This window comes from Haemaphysalis longicornis, unplaced genomic scaffold, assembly GCF_048455015.1.
Source record: "Haemaphysalis longicornis isolate Haplotype H1 unplaced genomic scaffold, Haemaphysalis longicornis Haplotype H1 scaffold_3, whole genome shotgun sequence".
In the NCBI taxonomy this organism is placed as follows: Eukaryota; Metazoa; Arthropoda; class Arachnida; order Ixodida; family Ixodidae; genus Haemaphysalis; species Haemaphysalis longicornis.
Window position 1 is genome coordinate 88,779,715 of NW_027526335.1, and position 17,864 is coordinate 88,797,578.

The window sequence follows — 17,864 nt, forward strand, 5'->3', positions numbered from 1 at the left end:
GGCCCCTGTTGCTGGTATGGGAGCACAACAGCTGATGCTGTGCCAGAATTACTTTATATAAGCTGGCGTGGAGGCCTTCTAAATACAGTAGACTCTCGATAAACGAAACTTCGTGGGACCGAAAAAATTAGTTGCATTCAGTAGTTCCGTTTACTGAGAGAGCTGTGCAAAAGTGCAAATTTATGTGCGTACAAACTCGTGGAACTGTAGGCACCGGAAGGTGAAGGTAGCTGATAGTTTTTTCAGAAAGTAAGAAAACTACAAGAGGTTTAGGCATAACATTCACAAAGTTTATTTGGCAACAATTAGTCACTGTGCCCTAAAAAATGCATAAAAATGCATCAAAGAGCCGCTTTCGAAGTCAAGAATAATGTCCTTTCTTTTCTAACGTAAGCGCATGGTGCAAAACACCCCAGGCCTCGACTTCGCGAGTACTTATGAGCCACCGAATTTAGAAGACGCGGTAATGAAGCACGATTATCACCACGATAGCACGAATGAGGCAGCAGAAGCCTGTAACCTCGGCGACTTGAATTGAGACCGAACGACTAGAAAAAGAACTGTGATGTTGCATTCGTTGCGTTAACACAGCTAACTACTAACGAGACGTGGCTCATGAGGCCAACGAGACTAAAAAAAGAAAACAAAAACTAAACAGCCGAAACCGGAAAAAGCTCATGCTATGCGCCATGGGTTTGACAAGAATTTCCATTTCCGGTTCCGTTTACACGGTGAGGCGGAAATTTCAGTCCTGATTACCGAAAGCTTTTTACTTTATCTGAATACAAAACCAACCAACTTACAGGCTACAGTTCCAATTAAGCGACAATTCCATTTAAGCGATTTCAGTTTATCGAGATTCTACTGTAGTAGCACACTTGTGGTGTGGTCACAGTGGAGGGTTGCACAGGCTGCACATGCTCCAAACTACAAATATGTTTATTTACACATATACACTCAATGGTTACTCGGGAGAGGCTGACATCAAGTCTGCGTGCGCTGCCAGTCCTAGGAAGGGCCCTTCAGCAGACGAGCTTAGTTACTACATTCTACTGCAACCGAAATGGAAAGGGCAGCCACAGCAGCACAATAAGCAAGCGCTGCAACTCCATTAGGTTCAGAATGACACAGAAGACGGCCTCTTCGGCAAGCAAGTTTGATCGACAAAGCAATGCGAACTGTACACTGTAAATCAAACCTCAGGATAGATATCTGTGATGAAGCACGCTTTCAACACCAGGTCAGCTTTGTGAAAGTTATTCGCCGGTGATCGTTGACAATGTTCGCGCCGGGGAACTGTATTGCGGTAGTTCTTATATACACAACTTCGGTCAAGGAAAACACGAACACGCACTGTGTAGCGTTTGCGGGAAAGTGAGCTCGACGGATGACGGTGACGTGGGTAATTGTATTACGACAGGAGAGGCACTACCGGCAGACAGTGTACTCAACATTTACAACACGCCGTTAGTCTGCAAGGAAGGGCCGCCACTCACACATTCGTCAGACCTGCAGCAATTAAACTGTGAACGCCACATTTCAGTGGACAGTACAAATGCACAAGCTGTTGCCCTGAGTGTTTTGTTCTCTCGCACAAATGCCCTGGCTCCCTAACGAGGGCACAAAAGGGAAGATTTTTCAATCACACATTTCTAAACTCGGTAAACTAAATGCGCCCGTAACAGCACCCACCAGGCCAATCTGTTAATACTGCAATGCTGGCTTGAGATATTGCGAACAAGAAATTTATGATGAATTAGCGAGCATCCTTAGAAGTTTCTTCAAATAAACTGGCCATAATTTCTCTGAAAGCCGTGTGGGCACGTACCTGGGCTCTAGAACATTGTAGTCCTATGTACAAAATCTGCCAACATCATCAACAAGCCAGCATCATTCAACGATTTCTGCTTATTACAGATTCAAGGTAGTACCAATTTATATAACTTTTTCTTCTGTTAACAGAATGAGTACCCTTTTTTAGGAATAAAAAAAAAAGCAAAAACATCAGAATGCTGATTTTCTTATGTTAACAGAATGAGTACCCTTTTTTAGGAATAAAAAAAAAGCAAAAAACATCAGAATGCTGACTCATTCTGAGAACAGTCTGAGCTGCTGGCACTCTGTAAGCAACAAGAGACCAAGTGTTTCGAACCCCTCAAATGCTGTTTCAGAACTTTTCCCTGAATGTGCATGTTCTTGCTTCGCAGTTCTTCTACTTCGACACTTGACAGCTTGCCTACAAGTATGTTTATCCAGAACAGAACGCCACTTTTGATGCTAATAATTAGGACGGGGCTATACAATGCAATCCAAAAAAAAAAAAAAAAAAAAAAGCTTACTTATTTTTATAAAATGTGTTAAAGCCAACACAGTTTTTGTCAACATAAAATTCAGTCAAAATTGAACTGCACATAGCAACCAGTTCTACATTTCACCACCACACATACCAGTCAACATGCACAACTCGCCTTCCCAATAGTGCGAGAAGGAGCGCTGTCAATAACCAACATACCACACAATAGTGCGAGAAGGAGCGCTGTCAATAACCAACATACCACACAATCCAGTTTTCAGCTGTTCCTTGTTGCAAGCTTTTATCGTACGATTAAATTTTTTTGCTACATTACTTTGTGCCTGCAGCACTGATGGTTAGCGGTGACGTTTCCTTATGTCTGCAAGTGGCATATGTAGTTGCATAGCCCGAAGGCAGTGTTTAAAGTAAACACACACTCCCCGAGCTCTTGAACAGTCTTGGACACCACTTGTTAGTAGTGAGCGAGAGAAGGGCCTTAAGAGGCCTGCCTGCATTGCACCAAGCTTGACTAGATGCCCATGGCCAAGGGCAATGGTGGAGGCTTGTCCGAATTTCAGGGCAGCCACTGCAACAGCTTACAGCTACACCGCTTCCCTACTGCACCAGTACACGATGGAATGGAAGGTTGGCAAGGGACGCACGCCAGATCGGAGTAAGGAAGCCAGTGGTGCTTAGCGCAGTCATTGAGTGAAACCAGGCTTCAGTCAGTCGGCTTCACCGAACATTCTCTACGACGTCGCTGCAGTCGTCGTCCTGCAGCTGATGTGACCGAGATGAGCTGCATCCCACGAACTAAATGGGAGGGCAGCACACACGCAGCCTCTTCCCAGTCTCCCCGAGAAGGTTTGTGGCTTGAGATGATGAGTAGCCTTGCTGCAGCAGCCAGGGAGCTGAACTCTCGGAGACACAGCGCCACTCTCCCTAGTGAAGTTTCGACGGCGCGAGGCGGCGGCTCTCAACCGCCAGCCTGCCCGCGTGACACAAAGGTTTCTCCACGCACCGGAGTCACACACAGTTGTGGGGGGGTCACTGCGCGACTGCCAGCTGCTGGATGACCTGAGCTTGCCGCGCTGCGGGCCGGTCGTGGCGGATGATGACGTGCCGGCGTAGGGCGTAGCCGTAGCAGGTGCGGTAGTCGCAGTGCGGGCAGCAGAGATTCCGGTCCCCGTGCGACTTGTAGTGCTCCTTGAGGTGGTGCTTCATGCCAAACTCCTTGCCGCAGACGGAGCAGCGGAAGCGCTCAGTGGACTGGCGCGACGAGCGGCGCCGGCCCGAAGGGCGCGGCAGCATGCACCCCGCCGCCGCCGCCTGCTCTTCTCCCTGGCACAGGTCGCACTGCAGCCGCTGGCGCTGCACCTCGAGGCACTCGGGGCAGTCCGGAACCGAGGGCAGCATGTCGCTCACGCCGCCCAGCAGCGCCATTGAGTGGTTTCCTCGGCTGGCTTCAGCACCGGCTGTAATCGGGCACAAGAGGTACGGTCGTCACTACAGTCAAGCCCTTTATAACGATACTGTTTATTACAATATATCAGATATAATGGCACCTTCCACATTTGTGTGCTTTCTATGGTCAAATAAAATGCTTGTTACAATGCTACAGTGTTGTGACATCAGATATAACGATTGAATCCAGTATAGCGTGCACTGAAAATTCGAGCTCTCCGGCTCTCCGCGGCCGATGGCATGCACCGTGAGCCATGATGCACCTCGCTTCCCTTCCAGCCCTCAGAAAACAAGTCGACTGCGCCACTTACAAAGAAGTGAGGGGAGGAGGAGAGCAGTTTTCCTCGTGAATCTCCCTCCCGGTGCCGCCACTTTGATCATCCCCGCGCCCGCTCACAAGCCCGCGCTAGTGTGTTCTAGAGGTTCCCTCACTGCTCGTGCGTTCGCTTTTCGTGTCACGTGCGCACCACTTCAGCTGGCTCTGTTTTTCCGTGGAAGGAACACCAGGGGTGATGTTTTGGAAATATCCGAGCGCCTCACTGAAAAGGCGATCGCTGCCCAGATACATGCTGCAAACAGCGGTGACTGTAACGACTCTTAGGATGCGATAGTGCAGCCTACTCAAATAACGTCGCAGGAGGTCCAACGCAAGTCGCAGTACCTCAGGGACTTCGCTTCCACCAAAGACCTTTCGCTCAAAATGATGTGCGCCAGCTTCGCGTGCAGAAAACAAAACTGACTGACTATGGCTTCGTTACAGCGGATCTGGCAACAATAGACTTCCGGTTACGATAGACCATTTCTGTTGGTTTGTTTGGTCCCCATGCATTTTAAGCGGAATCCACTCCACTCATAACAGACCAGGCTATAGCAGACCATCGGCTACAACAGACTAAATATTGGGCAAAAATTGTATTGAATCATTGTTAATAGCAGACTTTCGCGGTCCCGGCACCCAATATTCTTTTTCTTTGTTGATTTTGCATAGGAAACTATTGTGTCTGGAAACATTTCCAGCGTAGAAAGAGTCGCTGTCGCACCCTAGACAACCCAGTGCCGGCGGCCTTCTTCTTATTATTATTATTTTTTTTTTGTGCGACCACAGGCAGTATGGTCCCTAGAAAGATTTGCTAACACCGCAATGAGACTGAAATTTCACTTCAAGCTCGCACCGCGCCTCACACTCAAGGCCGAAACACGGCGAATTCGCGGGCACCACGTTGTTTTTAATGAACTCCCGTCTTTCGAGTCGCGCAACTTCCTAGATCAAATGGCTAAATGTAAACCCAGCCACCCCCATAACCAAAAAACACGGTAGAACTCGGCGAAGAGCTCTCTGCCTGAACCACGAGCAACTGCTTCGCCCGACGGCCATGTTTCCCAATCTTCACCAAACTAAGATGGCGGCGCCCAGTAATGTTGTTCCGGAAATACGGTGCTCCAAAAATTGCCGTTTTTTCATCAACTTCCACAAGTAGTTTGTCACCTCAGTACACATCAGTATTTTTTCTGCTGGACTTTGCAATGATTTTCGATGAGAAAACTTTAAAAATGCACAGAATATAACACGTGCAACCCAACATTGTGACTTTCGAAAAAACTATCTCGGGGTCAATTTTATGCGGGTTTTTTATTCAATGATCAATCAATTAAACCATTACAAACAAGAGCATCACATTGGGGTGCAGGAAAATTATGCTGTCACTACACATTTTTTGCCACTGAAACTGACGGGAGCATTAAAATCCTTGGCTCTCAGACTGTTTTGGAGCAGTTTGGCGCAAATTTTGCAATTTTCAAGCTTTTGGAGCAGCCTGGTGCAGGAAAGCAGATTTGTATCAAATCTGCGCAATTTGCGCAGCTGTCTCACCCCTGGGCAGTTAGAGCAGTGAAATAGAATGGCTCGAGGTACATAAGCTCACAACTGAAGGTATGATATAACTACTTATAAGACGATTTAATTTCGCAGCCCGGATTTTTCGTGAATCGGGCTACAGAGGGTATTTGTGGCCAGTGAATTTTGTGAGTGAGACCATAGGGTGAAACCGCAGCAACGAGCATAGCCGTTTTGCCACTGCCGCTGGAACCATTACTTGACGCAAAGTTGAGAGAGTGAAATCACATTCAAAAAGAACCCTGTGGGGCCACGTGCCACGTTTGTTCCCACTGCGTCCCGCTGTAGTTGGCGAAAATAGCAAATGTACTCCGCAGACCTCCTAGACTCCGCATCTGCTTTTTATTTAAATGCGGCGTTTTATTTCGTACAAAACCAGTTTTTGGTCAATAACTTTCTTGTTTGCCATGCAATTTGTAAACGGCAAACCGGACAATAGGAGATTCTTTGACAAAAAACACAATTTGTGCAGCCATAGGCCTGTTTCCGCAGCCATGAACTAAGTGGCACACCCGGAGGTCAAGTCTGCCCTCGCCACAGTTTTTTATGTAATAAACAACTTGGGTTCAATGAAGTTCGGCATTTATTATTCCCACACATGCATCGTTCCTGTTCCATTCGATGAAAAAGGTAAAAACGTCAAGCAGGAGGATGGTTCCCATCTATTGTGTGCAATCTACAACTGGTCTAAATTCCGATTTTACAGCTGTACTTCATCAGATTATTTCATATCAGCTGTTTTACTGAGCAGACTAAGATAATTAAAATATGGAAGCTGCCTTGGAAAAACATCAGGCATAGATCCAAATAGGTGACCGGTAAAACGCGCAAAGGCTCATGGGTACGTCGTCTGCTCCAGCCACTTCCAGTTCGAGATCACGCCTGGCTTCCCGCACGCCGGCGGCTTTGACGCGCGTGTGTGCATGTTGTTTATTTGTCACAGAGTGTTTACCTTTCCGAGAAGCCCCTAGTAGGATTCATCGTTGTTATACATTGAATGTGCGATGCATGAGCGTTTCTTTTCTCGGTGGAAATAGATAAACAACAAGCACACGTGCGGGTTAAAGCTGTCGGCGTACGGGAGGCCAGGAGAGCTCCCGAACCGGAAGTGGCGGAACTCCGCGGGAGCAGACAATGCACCCATGAGCCTTTGCGCTTTTTACCGGTCACCTATTGTTGGCCATGACTGATTTTTACAGCTGGTTAGTAATTGCGCCTAATTACAATGTTGCTTCATTTGCTCACCTTAGCTTGCGTCTCCATGCACTCGACCACATGTGCTAGGCCTTTTCCAAGTGCCGGTGCTAAGCTTTAAAAACAGCGTTAGGCGATTCATGTCCCGCATGTGAACACTGTGCAGAAATGCTGCAGGCGTGTAGAAAGAACAAATTGTCTGCAGCATGTATACGCAATATGGGCCAAAGTTCCCACTTATGCTGATTCAGACCTGCATACTTCGGATACAGCGGACAATTTTTTCCGGATTAAGAGGGTCCATTGTAATGGGCGTAGACTGTAGTCAGACTTTGCTTGCATGTGAATAAAATGGTTTAAGCTCTGTTTCGTGTTTTTTTTTTCTCCAACTGCTTACAATTATAACAATTCGAAGTTATTACGATGAAATTTCCTTGGCACTTGGATTCCGTTATAAGTGGACTAGAGACTGTATTACCAAGTTCGGAAATGTCACGCGTAACACATAAATGTGGAATGAGGGCCTTTTCTAACACCTCCACCATCCGCCCAATCCCCTCATTTCCCCTAAACTATACTTAGCTCACCTCCCACCACCTATTTCTTGCTTCCCTTTGGCTGCTCACCTCGTCAGCACTGCTTATTCATCCATTATCTATGCCACGCATCTCCTGTTCTGCACTACGCCACTTTTGCTGTCTTACTCAAGATTTTTTTTTCTGTAATGATCACTTCCTATCCCTTAGCATAACGTCCGTAAAATACAGTTGTCAAACGATTTGTTGGACTGTCTGATGTTTTCAACAAAATTGACTAGAAAAATATTGGGGCTTGTTTGGCCCAAACTTTCGCAGACTGCTTGGTTAGCTGGACATTTTTACCGTCCCTGTCATCAGACCTGAAAAAATGGTCAACGACTGGTGCAGGGAATACTGTACATGTGGTCAATGGCAGCTGTGCCGAGTGTAACTTTCTCACGTACAGCAAAAAGCTCACATTTTCGCGGGAATGTCTGTGATTCCCTTCCCTCCTATTCTGGATTCCTGCACTTATTTTGTGCATTTACACATCATAGCTGCATTTAAGCATCATAGAGCAGAGATGCCACATTGGATACTTTCTTCATGTATTTTAAGTGAGAAAAGGTGTTACCCTCGTGTTGTCTCTTTATTGTCACATAGAAACACTACCAGCTTGAAAAGCCGGCGATGAGAATACTGACATTTAAATTTGCACGCCATCACACAGCAAGCTGTGGAAAGTGTCACTACAGTGCACAGTATTCGGAGTGCTGGGCAAGTGAAAATGTGCAAGTTTGTGGATGGAACTTTGCTACCGACGCCTAAAGAAGAAATCTTCAGGTGATGCAATCTATCCAACTTGCACAAAAGTGTTTTTGAAGCAAAATGCAATGCTGATACTGAACCATCACTGCACACAGTTTCTCCAGTGACAGGTGAGCTTAAAGGAGCCATGAAGAGAAAACACAAGTTTGGTTCATTCAAAAGATTGTCTCGTTAGAATCATACTGACACCACTTTTAACGTAAACTTCGCTCAAATAAGCTACATAATTAGGAAAAACGGGAATGGTCATGCGACCCACCAGCTCATTTCCCGCAACAGAACCTATGATGTCACATGAGCTAAGCTCTGCGATTGGCGGAGGCTGGCAGAAGCAGACGAAAATTAGGTAGAGCTTACAAACTAGACGAACGAGCGATTTGCGCTTAAATTTAGGGCACATTCTTTACAAAGCAATAAGAATGATGGGACAAACAGTGGAAGTTACGAAAGCACATGTAAACATAGAAGTACTGATGCGTTCTGCTGTTCGTACTGCGCACAGCATGCTTGGTTTAGCTGCACAGCACTACGGGGCTTGGGGTTGTCTCAGACGACACTGGCCGATTGACGCAAGCAACAGTGTCTTACGTGACCCCATTTGTCGAGCGAGCACTGTTTCAGGGAACGAATATTTTCTCCCAGAACAAAAACAAGCCAAGTTTAAATGCAGGCAAAAACAAACCAAACGCTTGCCACGGTATGGTGGCACCATCTAGGTTCGGGTAACGTAAAGAAACACGGGAAGAAACCAACACCGCTGTACAGGGTGGAGACAACCTTTGAACGGTCCCGTGCCGCCGGAATTGGGCCAACGGGCTCAACGCGTTATTCTTTTCGTTTCCCACGAGACCCAGCAACGCGAAACAGACAATATGATTCAAACGTCTTCAGTAAACCGCGTTGCGGCGATAATTTTAGCGCGTTTTTGACACAATGACTTGCTTTGGCGGCGAGCGAGCAACCCAAAATGGCGGCGCCAGCGTATACGTGTCTCTACCCTGTACGGCGGATGCGTGAATGAAGGGACTCTAAGCGGCAGAGCGGTCGGTTCCTGTGATGTCATTGCAGACCCCGAAGACAAACGATTTAGCGGGAAAATCAAAATTTTAACCTAAATTGTTTAATTTTTCAGTGAATAAAGCATCGTTTGTATCCGGACAAGCGCTGGGGGCACTATAAAACACGAAATCTTTTGAATAAAACCAACTTGCATTTTCTCTTCATGGCTCCTTTAAGCCCTTCACCTGAGCGCACCCGGCCAGAACACAGTGGAATCCCGATAATATGATTCTGGGCGATACGAATTTCGGGGCGATATGAAGTTCTGAGAAGTCCTTGCAAAATAGTATTGTTTGCAATGGGCGAAATTTCGGCTGTTACAAATGGACCTGCGTGGCTTGGCGGATGATTCAAACGTGCCGGTGCGGCTCCAGATTGCTGAGGGAGCAAGCAAAGGCAACGTGCGCGCTCTCTCTCCCCTCTTGGTCACTCTTTCTCCGGGAACGGCCGGGATGTTATTTTCTGCTCGTGAAAACGCGCCATACACGCCACAAGCGCGCTGACTCCACTGCGGAACCACCCGCACGCTGCGCGGCCAGTGAAGGCAGCAACATGGCGACGGCTTTGGCAGCGAAGTGGTGCGGGGCGCTTGAGCGACCGCTTCTAACTGCTCTTCAAAATGCTGCCCAAGGCACACACAAAGTTGCTTGCACGGTAAAGGAGCTTACAATGGGGGCGAAACTGGCACTATAAAACATCATCCACGCCGCTACTGAAAGCGCCCATGAAATACCTGCTGGGGTGGTAAACCTAAACATCTCCGGCGGAGCCAGCCGGCTGTTTCAAGCGCTTTGAAACTGCCGCCATGAGGCGAGCGCCTCCCCATTGGCCCAAGTCGTCGGGCTAAAGAAGCTGCCTCAGGCGCGGAATCGTCGATGCGGCGTAAAAAAATCGCACATGCAATGCCGACACGCGCGAATCGCGTGCAAAAATGCGTCATGCGGTTCATGCCTTGACTGTTGCGGCGTGTAGTGAGCTTGGGCTCCGCGAGTGAAGAGACGAGTGCGATGTTTTACGTGCTCCAGAAAGGACTGTTTGGCGACATGGAGCTTAAAAAATGCAGAAAGACATCACCGATTTTTTCATGCGAAAGTAAGAAAAGATATAAACGAAAACTTTTTTTAGTGCTCAATTTTTTGGTCTGTGTTGGTTCGTACGAATTTCGGATGATACGAATATTTTTTGCGGTCCCGCGAGATTCGTATCATCAAGATTCTACTGTAGTTATAGAACTTCATGGCGCGCACAACAGAAGTCACTGCTACCCCAGATGTGCGGACTCCGCACACATTACTCAATGCAGTGATGCAAACCTGGCTTCCAACTCAGTCGCAAAGCTACCACTTCCATCATGTTCATGTACTGGTGAATTGATATCACATATCCTCAAAACAGAAAAACGAGGCACAGAAACTGTACGTCAGAAAGTCCCAAGTGGGTCTTAAATGCACTTCATGTTTCGCACGTGGAAAAGCAATTTGTGGGTACTCTCTTGCGTCTGCCTTTTCGCCACGAAAAGGTGAGAAGCAAAAACCTTCTTTGCTCAAACACAAAATGTTGTTGCATGGGACGATTGGAGCCCCAGGGGCCACTCACTGGCTGTGTGCAGCAGCGGAGGTCCGTCCAGAGAGCCGCAGGACTGCGCCCCCATGGCCGAGAGGCCCTGGTCCCGCATGGTGGGGTACGAGGCAGCAAACATGTCCCCCATGGGGTGGCAGGGGCCCCCGTCCAGAAAGCTCTTGGGGCGGCCCCCCAGGGGCCCCCCCTTGATCCCGCTGCTGCCCCCGCCGGGGTGGCCCTGGGGAGTGCCCATGCGGCGGGCCATCAGGGCTCCCCCGCCAGGCTCCCCTCCGCCAAAGTAGGGGCTCTTGAAGGACGGACCGGGCTCCTCGGGGTGCGGGGGCCGCCCCTGCACACCAGCCACAGCGCTGTCACAACGGGCAGTGCATCTTTGCGAAGCAGCGACGGGTATGACAGAAGACCAGCAGCCGGTCGTTAGGCAGAGCATTTAAGGTGCAATGGTTACGTTGTTTGCCCAATATTGGCTGCACCATAATTTCCCTCCAATCTGATATCATGTTGAAAAGCAGTACAGGCTATGAAACCAAGTGTGAGATGGCTGAGAGTTTTTCGAGGGACACAGTTAACGGACTGGTAGAACACAACACTCCACCTAGAAGCACGTCGCGCAAGCTTCGCCATTCGCCTGATGTGATGAGAACTGCGCTCAGATAAGCTGAGGGACCCAGTTGAGAGACATCCCTTTGTCAAGGAGGGATAAAGATTAATGCAGACCACACTGACATGACCCAAAAGCAGTGCAAAGAAGAGGCACGGTGACTGGCGCACCCACCTGCAGCAAGTTGTGGTACCCGACAATGCGCTGCAGGTGGCCGTACAGCGCCGTGGCGTCCCGCTTCTGCATGTCTTGGGGCACGAGGCAGTTGCCCAGGGGGCCCTTGGTGTGCTGCTGCTGCTGCTGCTGCGAGGGCGGCGGCTGCTGGGATGACTGGGGCGTGGAGGATGCCGACGACGACGAGAGGGCCATGTGCGGCGAGGAGGAGGGGGAGGGCAGCGGCTGGTGGTGGGAGGAGGAGGAGGGCGGAGGAGGCAGTGCCAGCTGCTGCTGCTGTGGGGAGGAGCCCTGCTGGGGGGAGGAGGAGGAGGGGCTGGGCAGTGCCAGCGGGGAGGCACCCGACGAAGGGCCAGCGGTGAGCGGCAGCCTGTCCGTGCGCTTCGCCATGAGACGTGTCTTCTGCTGCTCCCGCTCGCGCTCTCGGAAGGCCGGGTCCCGCCGCTTGAGGCGCATTCGCCTCCGCTGCCGCTCGCGCTCCATGGCCCTGCCACGGGAGGAAGCAGGAAGCGGTCGGCCTCGCCTCAGTAACACTCACAAACGGGTACCCATTTTCCTCCCCCTGTTCTTTGAGCAGCACTTTGGGCCCGTTTGATCTACTGATGCAAAAATGTCTGCCACAGCAATAGACATCCAATGGGGCCACCATGTATTGGAGAAGCTACCAACGCTAAAAAATAAAGAGAACTGCATGTGCACATCAAAGTTTGATCCTAATGGCTTTGACTTTCCCACCACATGGAATTCGAGGGCAACGCCATCCACCAGTGCTGCCGACTTCAGCAGCGACTGTCGCGGTGGAGCAAAGGGGTTAGCTAACTCTATCTGTACCATGCAGCTATTCTTACATTTCAATGCAGAGTTCGAAGCCATACTGCACATTTTAAAAACCCTGGGGCCACCTGCTGTGCAAGGGGAAATGTGCAGGTTCATATTTTGTATAGCTCATACTTCGCAGTTAGGCAGCGACTTTTAAAGCCCGCCATGAAATGCAAAAGTGCACTGTAGTTGCAGATCAAGATGGCCACATCGGCAAGATTGATGCACGCTACTAACACCGTAAGTTGTGTGATTCTGCTGCCTGTGTGTGTGTTATTAAGTTGTGTTGATTGATTGATTGTAGGTTTAACGCGCCGACGCAACGCAGGCGATGAGGCACACCGTAGTGGAGGGTTCCAGATTAATTTTGACCACCTGGGGATCTTTAACGTGCGCCGAAATCTCGTGCACACGGGAGTTTTTGCTTTTCGCCTCCATCAGAAAAGCGGCCGCCGCGGCCGGGAATCTATTAAGTTGTGTGTTATTAGTAACAGTGCCTGGCCCACGTGGCATTATTAGAATTTAGTTCTGAGAGAGATAATCCAAGGAACTGGCCTTGCACATATGCGTATCAGGAGGTTTCGGTTCCTTTTTTCAGTTTGTCTGACATTCTCTGCAGCCAGTTTTGGTGCTTACGGATGTCACAATGTTATTTATCTTATCTAATGGGTGTAAACGTCATCTGCAAAGGACTTGTTGCATCCTCATCTGTGAATATTGGTGTTTTGCCCCATGAGGGACCCAAGTGTAGACTGCTCTGCCCAATAGCATCAGCAATTGAAAGGCTGGACATCATTTTTTTACAGTTAAAAAACTGCCTAAATCAAGACTTTAAATTTTACACAGGATTTTGCTAACACTTATAAAGAGATTTTGTATACATATTTCAAAATGTTCTTTTCTGCTCTTGCTTACTTTTGACATTTTTCTAAAGCTCGCTAAAATTTGTTTTCGACTAATTAAATTTTACATTTATGCCCCTGAAGTTGTATAAAAATTTACATTGTTGAAAATTGATCTATATAGCTCTATTATGTGACTTGTATAGTTTCCCGCCCAACAGTTCTTGCATACAAAATTTTTACAAGAATTTGCACAGAAAATTTTTCAGTGTTTGGAAGGAATGTAATTTTTTCATAGCTGGTAAACCACTCCATCGAAAACTATTTTTGCTAAGGATATTGCTAATGCACGTAAGAAGACCTTGTACATTCAAAATGTTTTTAGATCTCTTTTGAGATGCTAGCATATTTTTGCAGACATTTTCTAAACTTTGCCAAAATTTCTCCTTTACCAATCTAATATTTCATTCTGCCCCCTTACTTGGCCTCCAAAACTGTATAATTGAAAAGCACATTCTTAGCTTCATTTTTACATTCCTTGCATATTTTTGGGTAAGACAGCTTTTGCGTAAAAAAGGTTTACTAGAACCATAAAAAAAGACATTTTTCCCGTGGTATAAAAAGAGTTAACTCATGTTAAACAATATACCCATAAAACAAATCGTCGCTGCCCTCACTAGCCTATTTTTAAAGATGTCACATCCGTGATGGAAGTGACGGCAGTACAACGAAGCAAGCGGCCTGTAAAGGGTGCACCCCTGCACGCAGGGTCTTCTTGTGGGGAAGCAACCATTAGTACTAAAGAGTACGTTTTACTTCGAATTGTTCGTTTTCGGATTTTATATTTTAACACGAAAGTGTTTTATGCCGGGATACACCAAGATTTCACTGACGTCATATCCGTCACAGAAATGACGCCAGTACACCTTTGCCGAAGCAACCCGCCAGCAGGACGTTGCTCACCAAGCACACCCACAAAACAGCCGCCGACCCGCAAATCATGGTCAGCTTAAGATTTCGACCCACATTTCACTTTCGTGCTTTTCTGATTCCTATGAATCAGGAATCAACCATAGTTTATTTTTGTGTAAATTCTTCACTCAGCTGGAATTTTCAGTGCTTCAGACTCGTAAGGTAGACAAATTGGTGTTTTTCAGCAGCACACGAGTGGCACGCACTTTCGAACAACAATGATGGGGAAGGGGGAGAAGAGACGACCAGGGAAAGAGTGCAGGCTCCCACCGATGGGAGCCCGGAGACAGTGGGGGGAGCTCTCACTTGAAGCTGGGGTCCTGTCGCCGCAGCTGCATGCGCGCCCGCTGGCGCTCGCGCTCGAGGGCACGGAAGCTGGGGTCCTGCCGCTTGAGCTGCATCATGCTGCGCTGCCGCAGCCGCTCCATCTCCCGGTACGACGGGTTCTGACGCAGCACCTGTAGCCGTTCCCGCTGCAGCGCCTTCTTCAGCAGAGGGCTGCAGCGGAAAAGGACGCGGTCGCTGGCTGGTTGGTACCCGACCACCTGCTTGGGCAAGTTGGTATGATACTCCTGTCACACGGGCACTTTCAATCGCGGCTGAGTCCATCCACATCGAGCTCACTTTGGATCGGACGCTGCTACACGCCAGTTTCAATTGCAATCGAGCCCGATCCTGCTCGAACTCAATCCTGGTTTCCCAAGTGCGATCGGACAAAGGCGGTGATACTCTCGTCCCCGCTGACTAACTGCACAGCTTCAACTTCAACTAATACCAGAAATTGTATCAAGTAACTTACCCAAATAGGAGTGCGGAAACATTTTGTATAACTACGGCTGCGTAAAGTTACCAGACACCGGCTGCAAAGTACATCTTTAGCGCCATCTGGAGTACGTGAGTGCAACTGGTGCAACTTCTCAATCGGGATTGAAACGTGCCATGTAGCAGCGGCGGTGCGTCAAGCGCTCTCAAAAAGTCAATCGCGCTTCGCTTCAATTCGGATAAGAAGTGTCCGTGTGACAGGGGTACAACATGGGTCTACTCGGAAGCACAACAGAGACAACAGCAAGAGGAGGACGACACAAGGCACTCTGAGTGGTACTGGTGAGAGGAGGTTTGCAAGCCCACCATGTGTCCTAACTGAAAGCACAAACTCTTGATGGAGACAGCTGCAAGAGGACGACCTTCTCCCTGTGCGAGCTCACAACTCTTGAATAGCTTGATAGAACGGTGTAGTGGCCAAGTTTTGATGCAACCACTCCTGCTGATGGGCTAGTCGATGCTGATCTCTAGAAAACAACGTGTTAGGCACAAGAACCAGCTGCTTTCGGTTTCGGAAGTGAAACTAAAAACAATTTTGAGTAATGAGCTTTAATGCGAGGAAACCGAAACTGAAAGGTGCCCTCTATGCAAAATCATACACAAGTGCTCCTGCAGAGAAAACAGAATTCCGTATAAACAGAACAAGGCTGGGCATTTTAAATAACAACACTACCGTCCAGGTTTTAAATGTGCAATGTTCACTATGTTATCATGATGGGTACTTCTGGATTACAGCTAGCTTCTAGTGGCTCCTTGCATGGCATCCTTGTTTGGAGCTTTAAAGACTAATGCTTCAAAAAGGATAGCTAGCTGTCTCGTAGGCAGTACTGGTTCAGAATTTTTACGGTCTATCAGTTATAGCATACAGTGAGAATGAAACAACTGATGGAATGTTCTAAGCAGTCATAATACGAAAAGAGTAAGAAAATGCACAGACGTAGAATAAGGCTGGAATGACACATTAGCACCTCTTAGAAATCCCAACCCAAATCTTCTTTTAACCATCAGCGAAGCTTCGTCACTTTCCCTTGTAAAGAGACTATTGAGAGAAAGGATTATCCTTCAATAGAATTACTTGCAGCGAAGTCCCAAACATCCTAAGAAGGACAAGAATAACAAGACACTTATCGCTATTAGCCAGTTTCATATTTCGTGACTGCTCGTATTTATTAGTGGCTTTCAGATAGAAGGTCCATTCAGCCTGTATGCAGGAAAGCAATTTGACAGTTCAAAGTAATCCGTTCAAAATATATTCAGGCTCTCTTCATAACTTTTCTGCTTTTTTCAAAGCGTAGGATGACCAGGGGCCTTCAACAAACTACTCAGGTGGTGTGACACGGCGGAACCAGTGCATCTGGCATTGCAGAAGGCTGCTACGCTGTTACCCGCCAGCATAACAAGTTATAGATTGGGCTACTGGTAGCAACAGCTGAGTTTTGCCCCAGCAGTCTATTGGCACAAAAAACTGGTTCACAGCAGCCACACGAGGGGCGCTCACCTGCACAGGTTGCAGTCCCACTGCTTGGCTCCTTCGTCCATCTCCTTGGGCATGATCGAGGGCTTCTCGGACCCGGCAAGCGCGAACGGGTTCTGCTGCTGCTGTGGCGACGCAGCATCGTTGCTGAGGAAAAGCTCGCGCGTTTCCATGTTCATCATGAGCGAGCCGGACTTGTCGCCTTCCACCGAGATCGGGGAGCCATCCTCCTTGAGAATCGTCTCCACAGGCACGAAGGGCGGCAGATCACCTGGAAGCCACGCAGAAAGATGCTAGAATCCAAAACAACAACGCGCGCGGTTAATTAAGTGAGCCGCGGTTGGAGTACCCGCGCACCGCGAGTCCTCAGACGCGTGAAACAGTTCGCAACGTTTGAAGCAGGCCAGAATGACGAAGCTGAGCGAATGGTTCTCGCGCGCCGTCAAGACTGCTGTAGCGGGCGCTTTCTACAGGTGAAGGCTTTTCGCGCTCTAGCGAATGTGCCGAGGGTTCGAATCGTGCGCTTTCATTCCCGTTTTTAGCCGCTAGACGAGTGTCGAAAGTGCTGGTTCTAAGTATTCGCTAAAAGCTGAGGTCCCACGCAGCAAAGGCGGTCGCGGAAGAAGTGGGAATCACGACTGCAGGCGGCAATAGCAAGGATAGTGTAAGCAGTCACGCGAACGTCTCTGGTCGAATGGAAGGACGCTTCTTACCATTCAGGGGCCTGTCGCCTTCCATACTGGCGTACACAATCACATAAGCACATAAATTGGTTCTGGCTTGCTAGAAGATGTCGCCGGCGTCTCGGAGGAACAAGTTCGGTGGATAAGACGGACGCGACGTGCTTAAACCCGCAAATAACAATGCAGACAGCAACAATCACGAACACCCTCCATGGAGCCGACTTGTTGATTTTTTGCGTGTGTGTACTTGAGCAGCCAGTGTGCGTGCGTGCGTTGCGTGCGAAGCGAGCAGTGGCGTCTGGCGGATTTCTTGCGAAGGCTACGCTGGCACAAAATATAGCCGGTCGTGGTCTTGAGGAACACACAGGTGCAGTGTACGCATTATTCATTTTATGAGGACTGCGTCAAACAGCGCAGATTAATTTAATAAAGACCGCGAGAATCGGCGCAAATGAGCTTAATTTGTCAGTCAACTGCGATGAGTCTTCTGAATGAGGCCAACATTTCTATTTGTTATAATTGCTCTATAAAAACATTACCGTATGAATGTATAAAAGTGAATTATTTTTTAATTTGGTTTACACTGTTTGAATTGCTTTCGTTTTGACGATTGCAAGTGCGTCAACTAAAGCTCAAGACGAACGGCTAC

General features: G+C 48.2%; 1 protein-coding gene across 1 annotated transcript; it reads right to left on the minus strand.

Moving 5' to 3' along the window:
- Nucleotides 1-921: 921 nt before the first annotated feature.
- Nucleotides 922-17,563, minus strand: LOC144174809 (uncharacterized). The gene is made up of 6 exons (XM_077703704.1): nt 17,246-17,563; nt 16,557-16,803; nt 14,543-14,734; nt 11,604-12,090; nt 10,847-11,159; nt 922-3,768 (listed from the first exon to the last, which is right to left on the minus strand). The coding sequence occupies exons 1-6, from the start codon at nt 17,268-17,270 to the stop codon at nt 3,341-3,343; spliced, it is 1,692 nt and encodes a 563-aa protein (XP_077559830.1). The 5' UTR covers nt 17,271-17,563; the 3' UTR covers nt 922-3,340.
- Between the last annotated feature and the right edge of the window lie 301 nt (nt 17,564-17,864).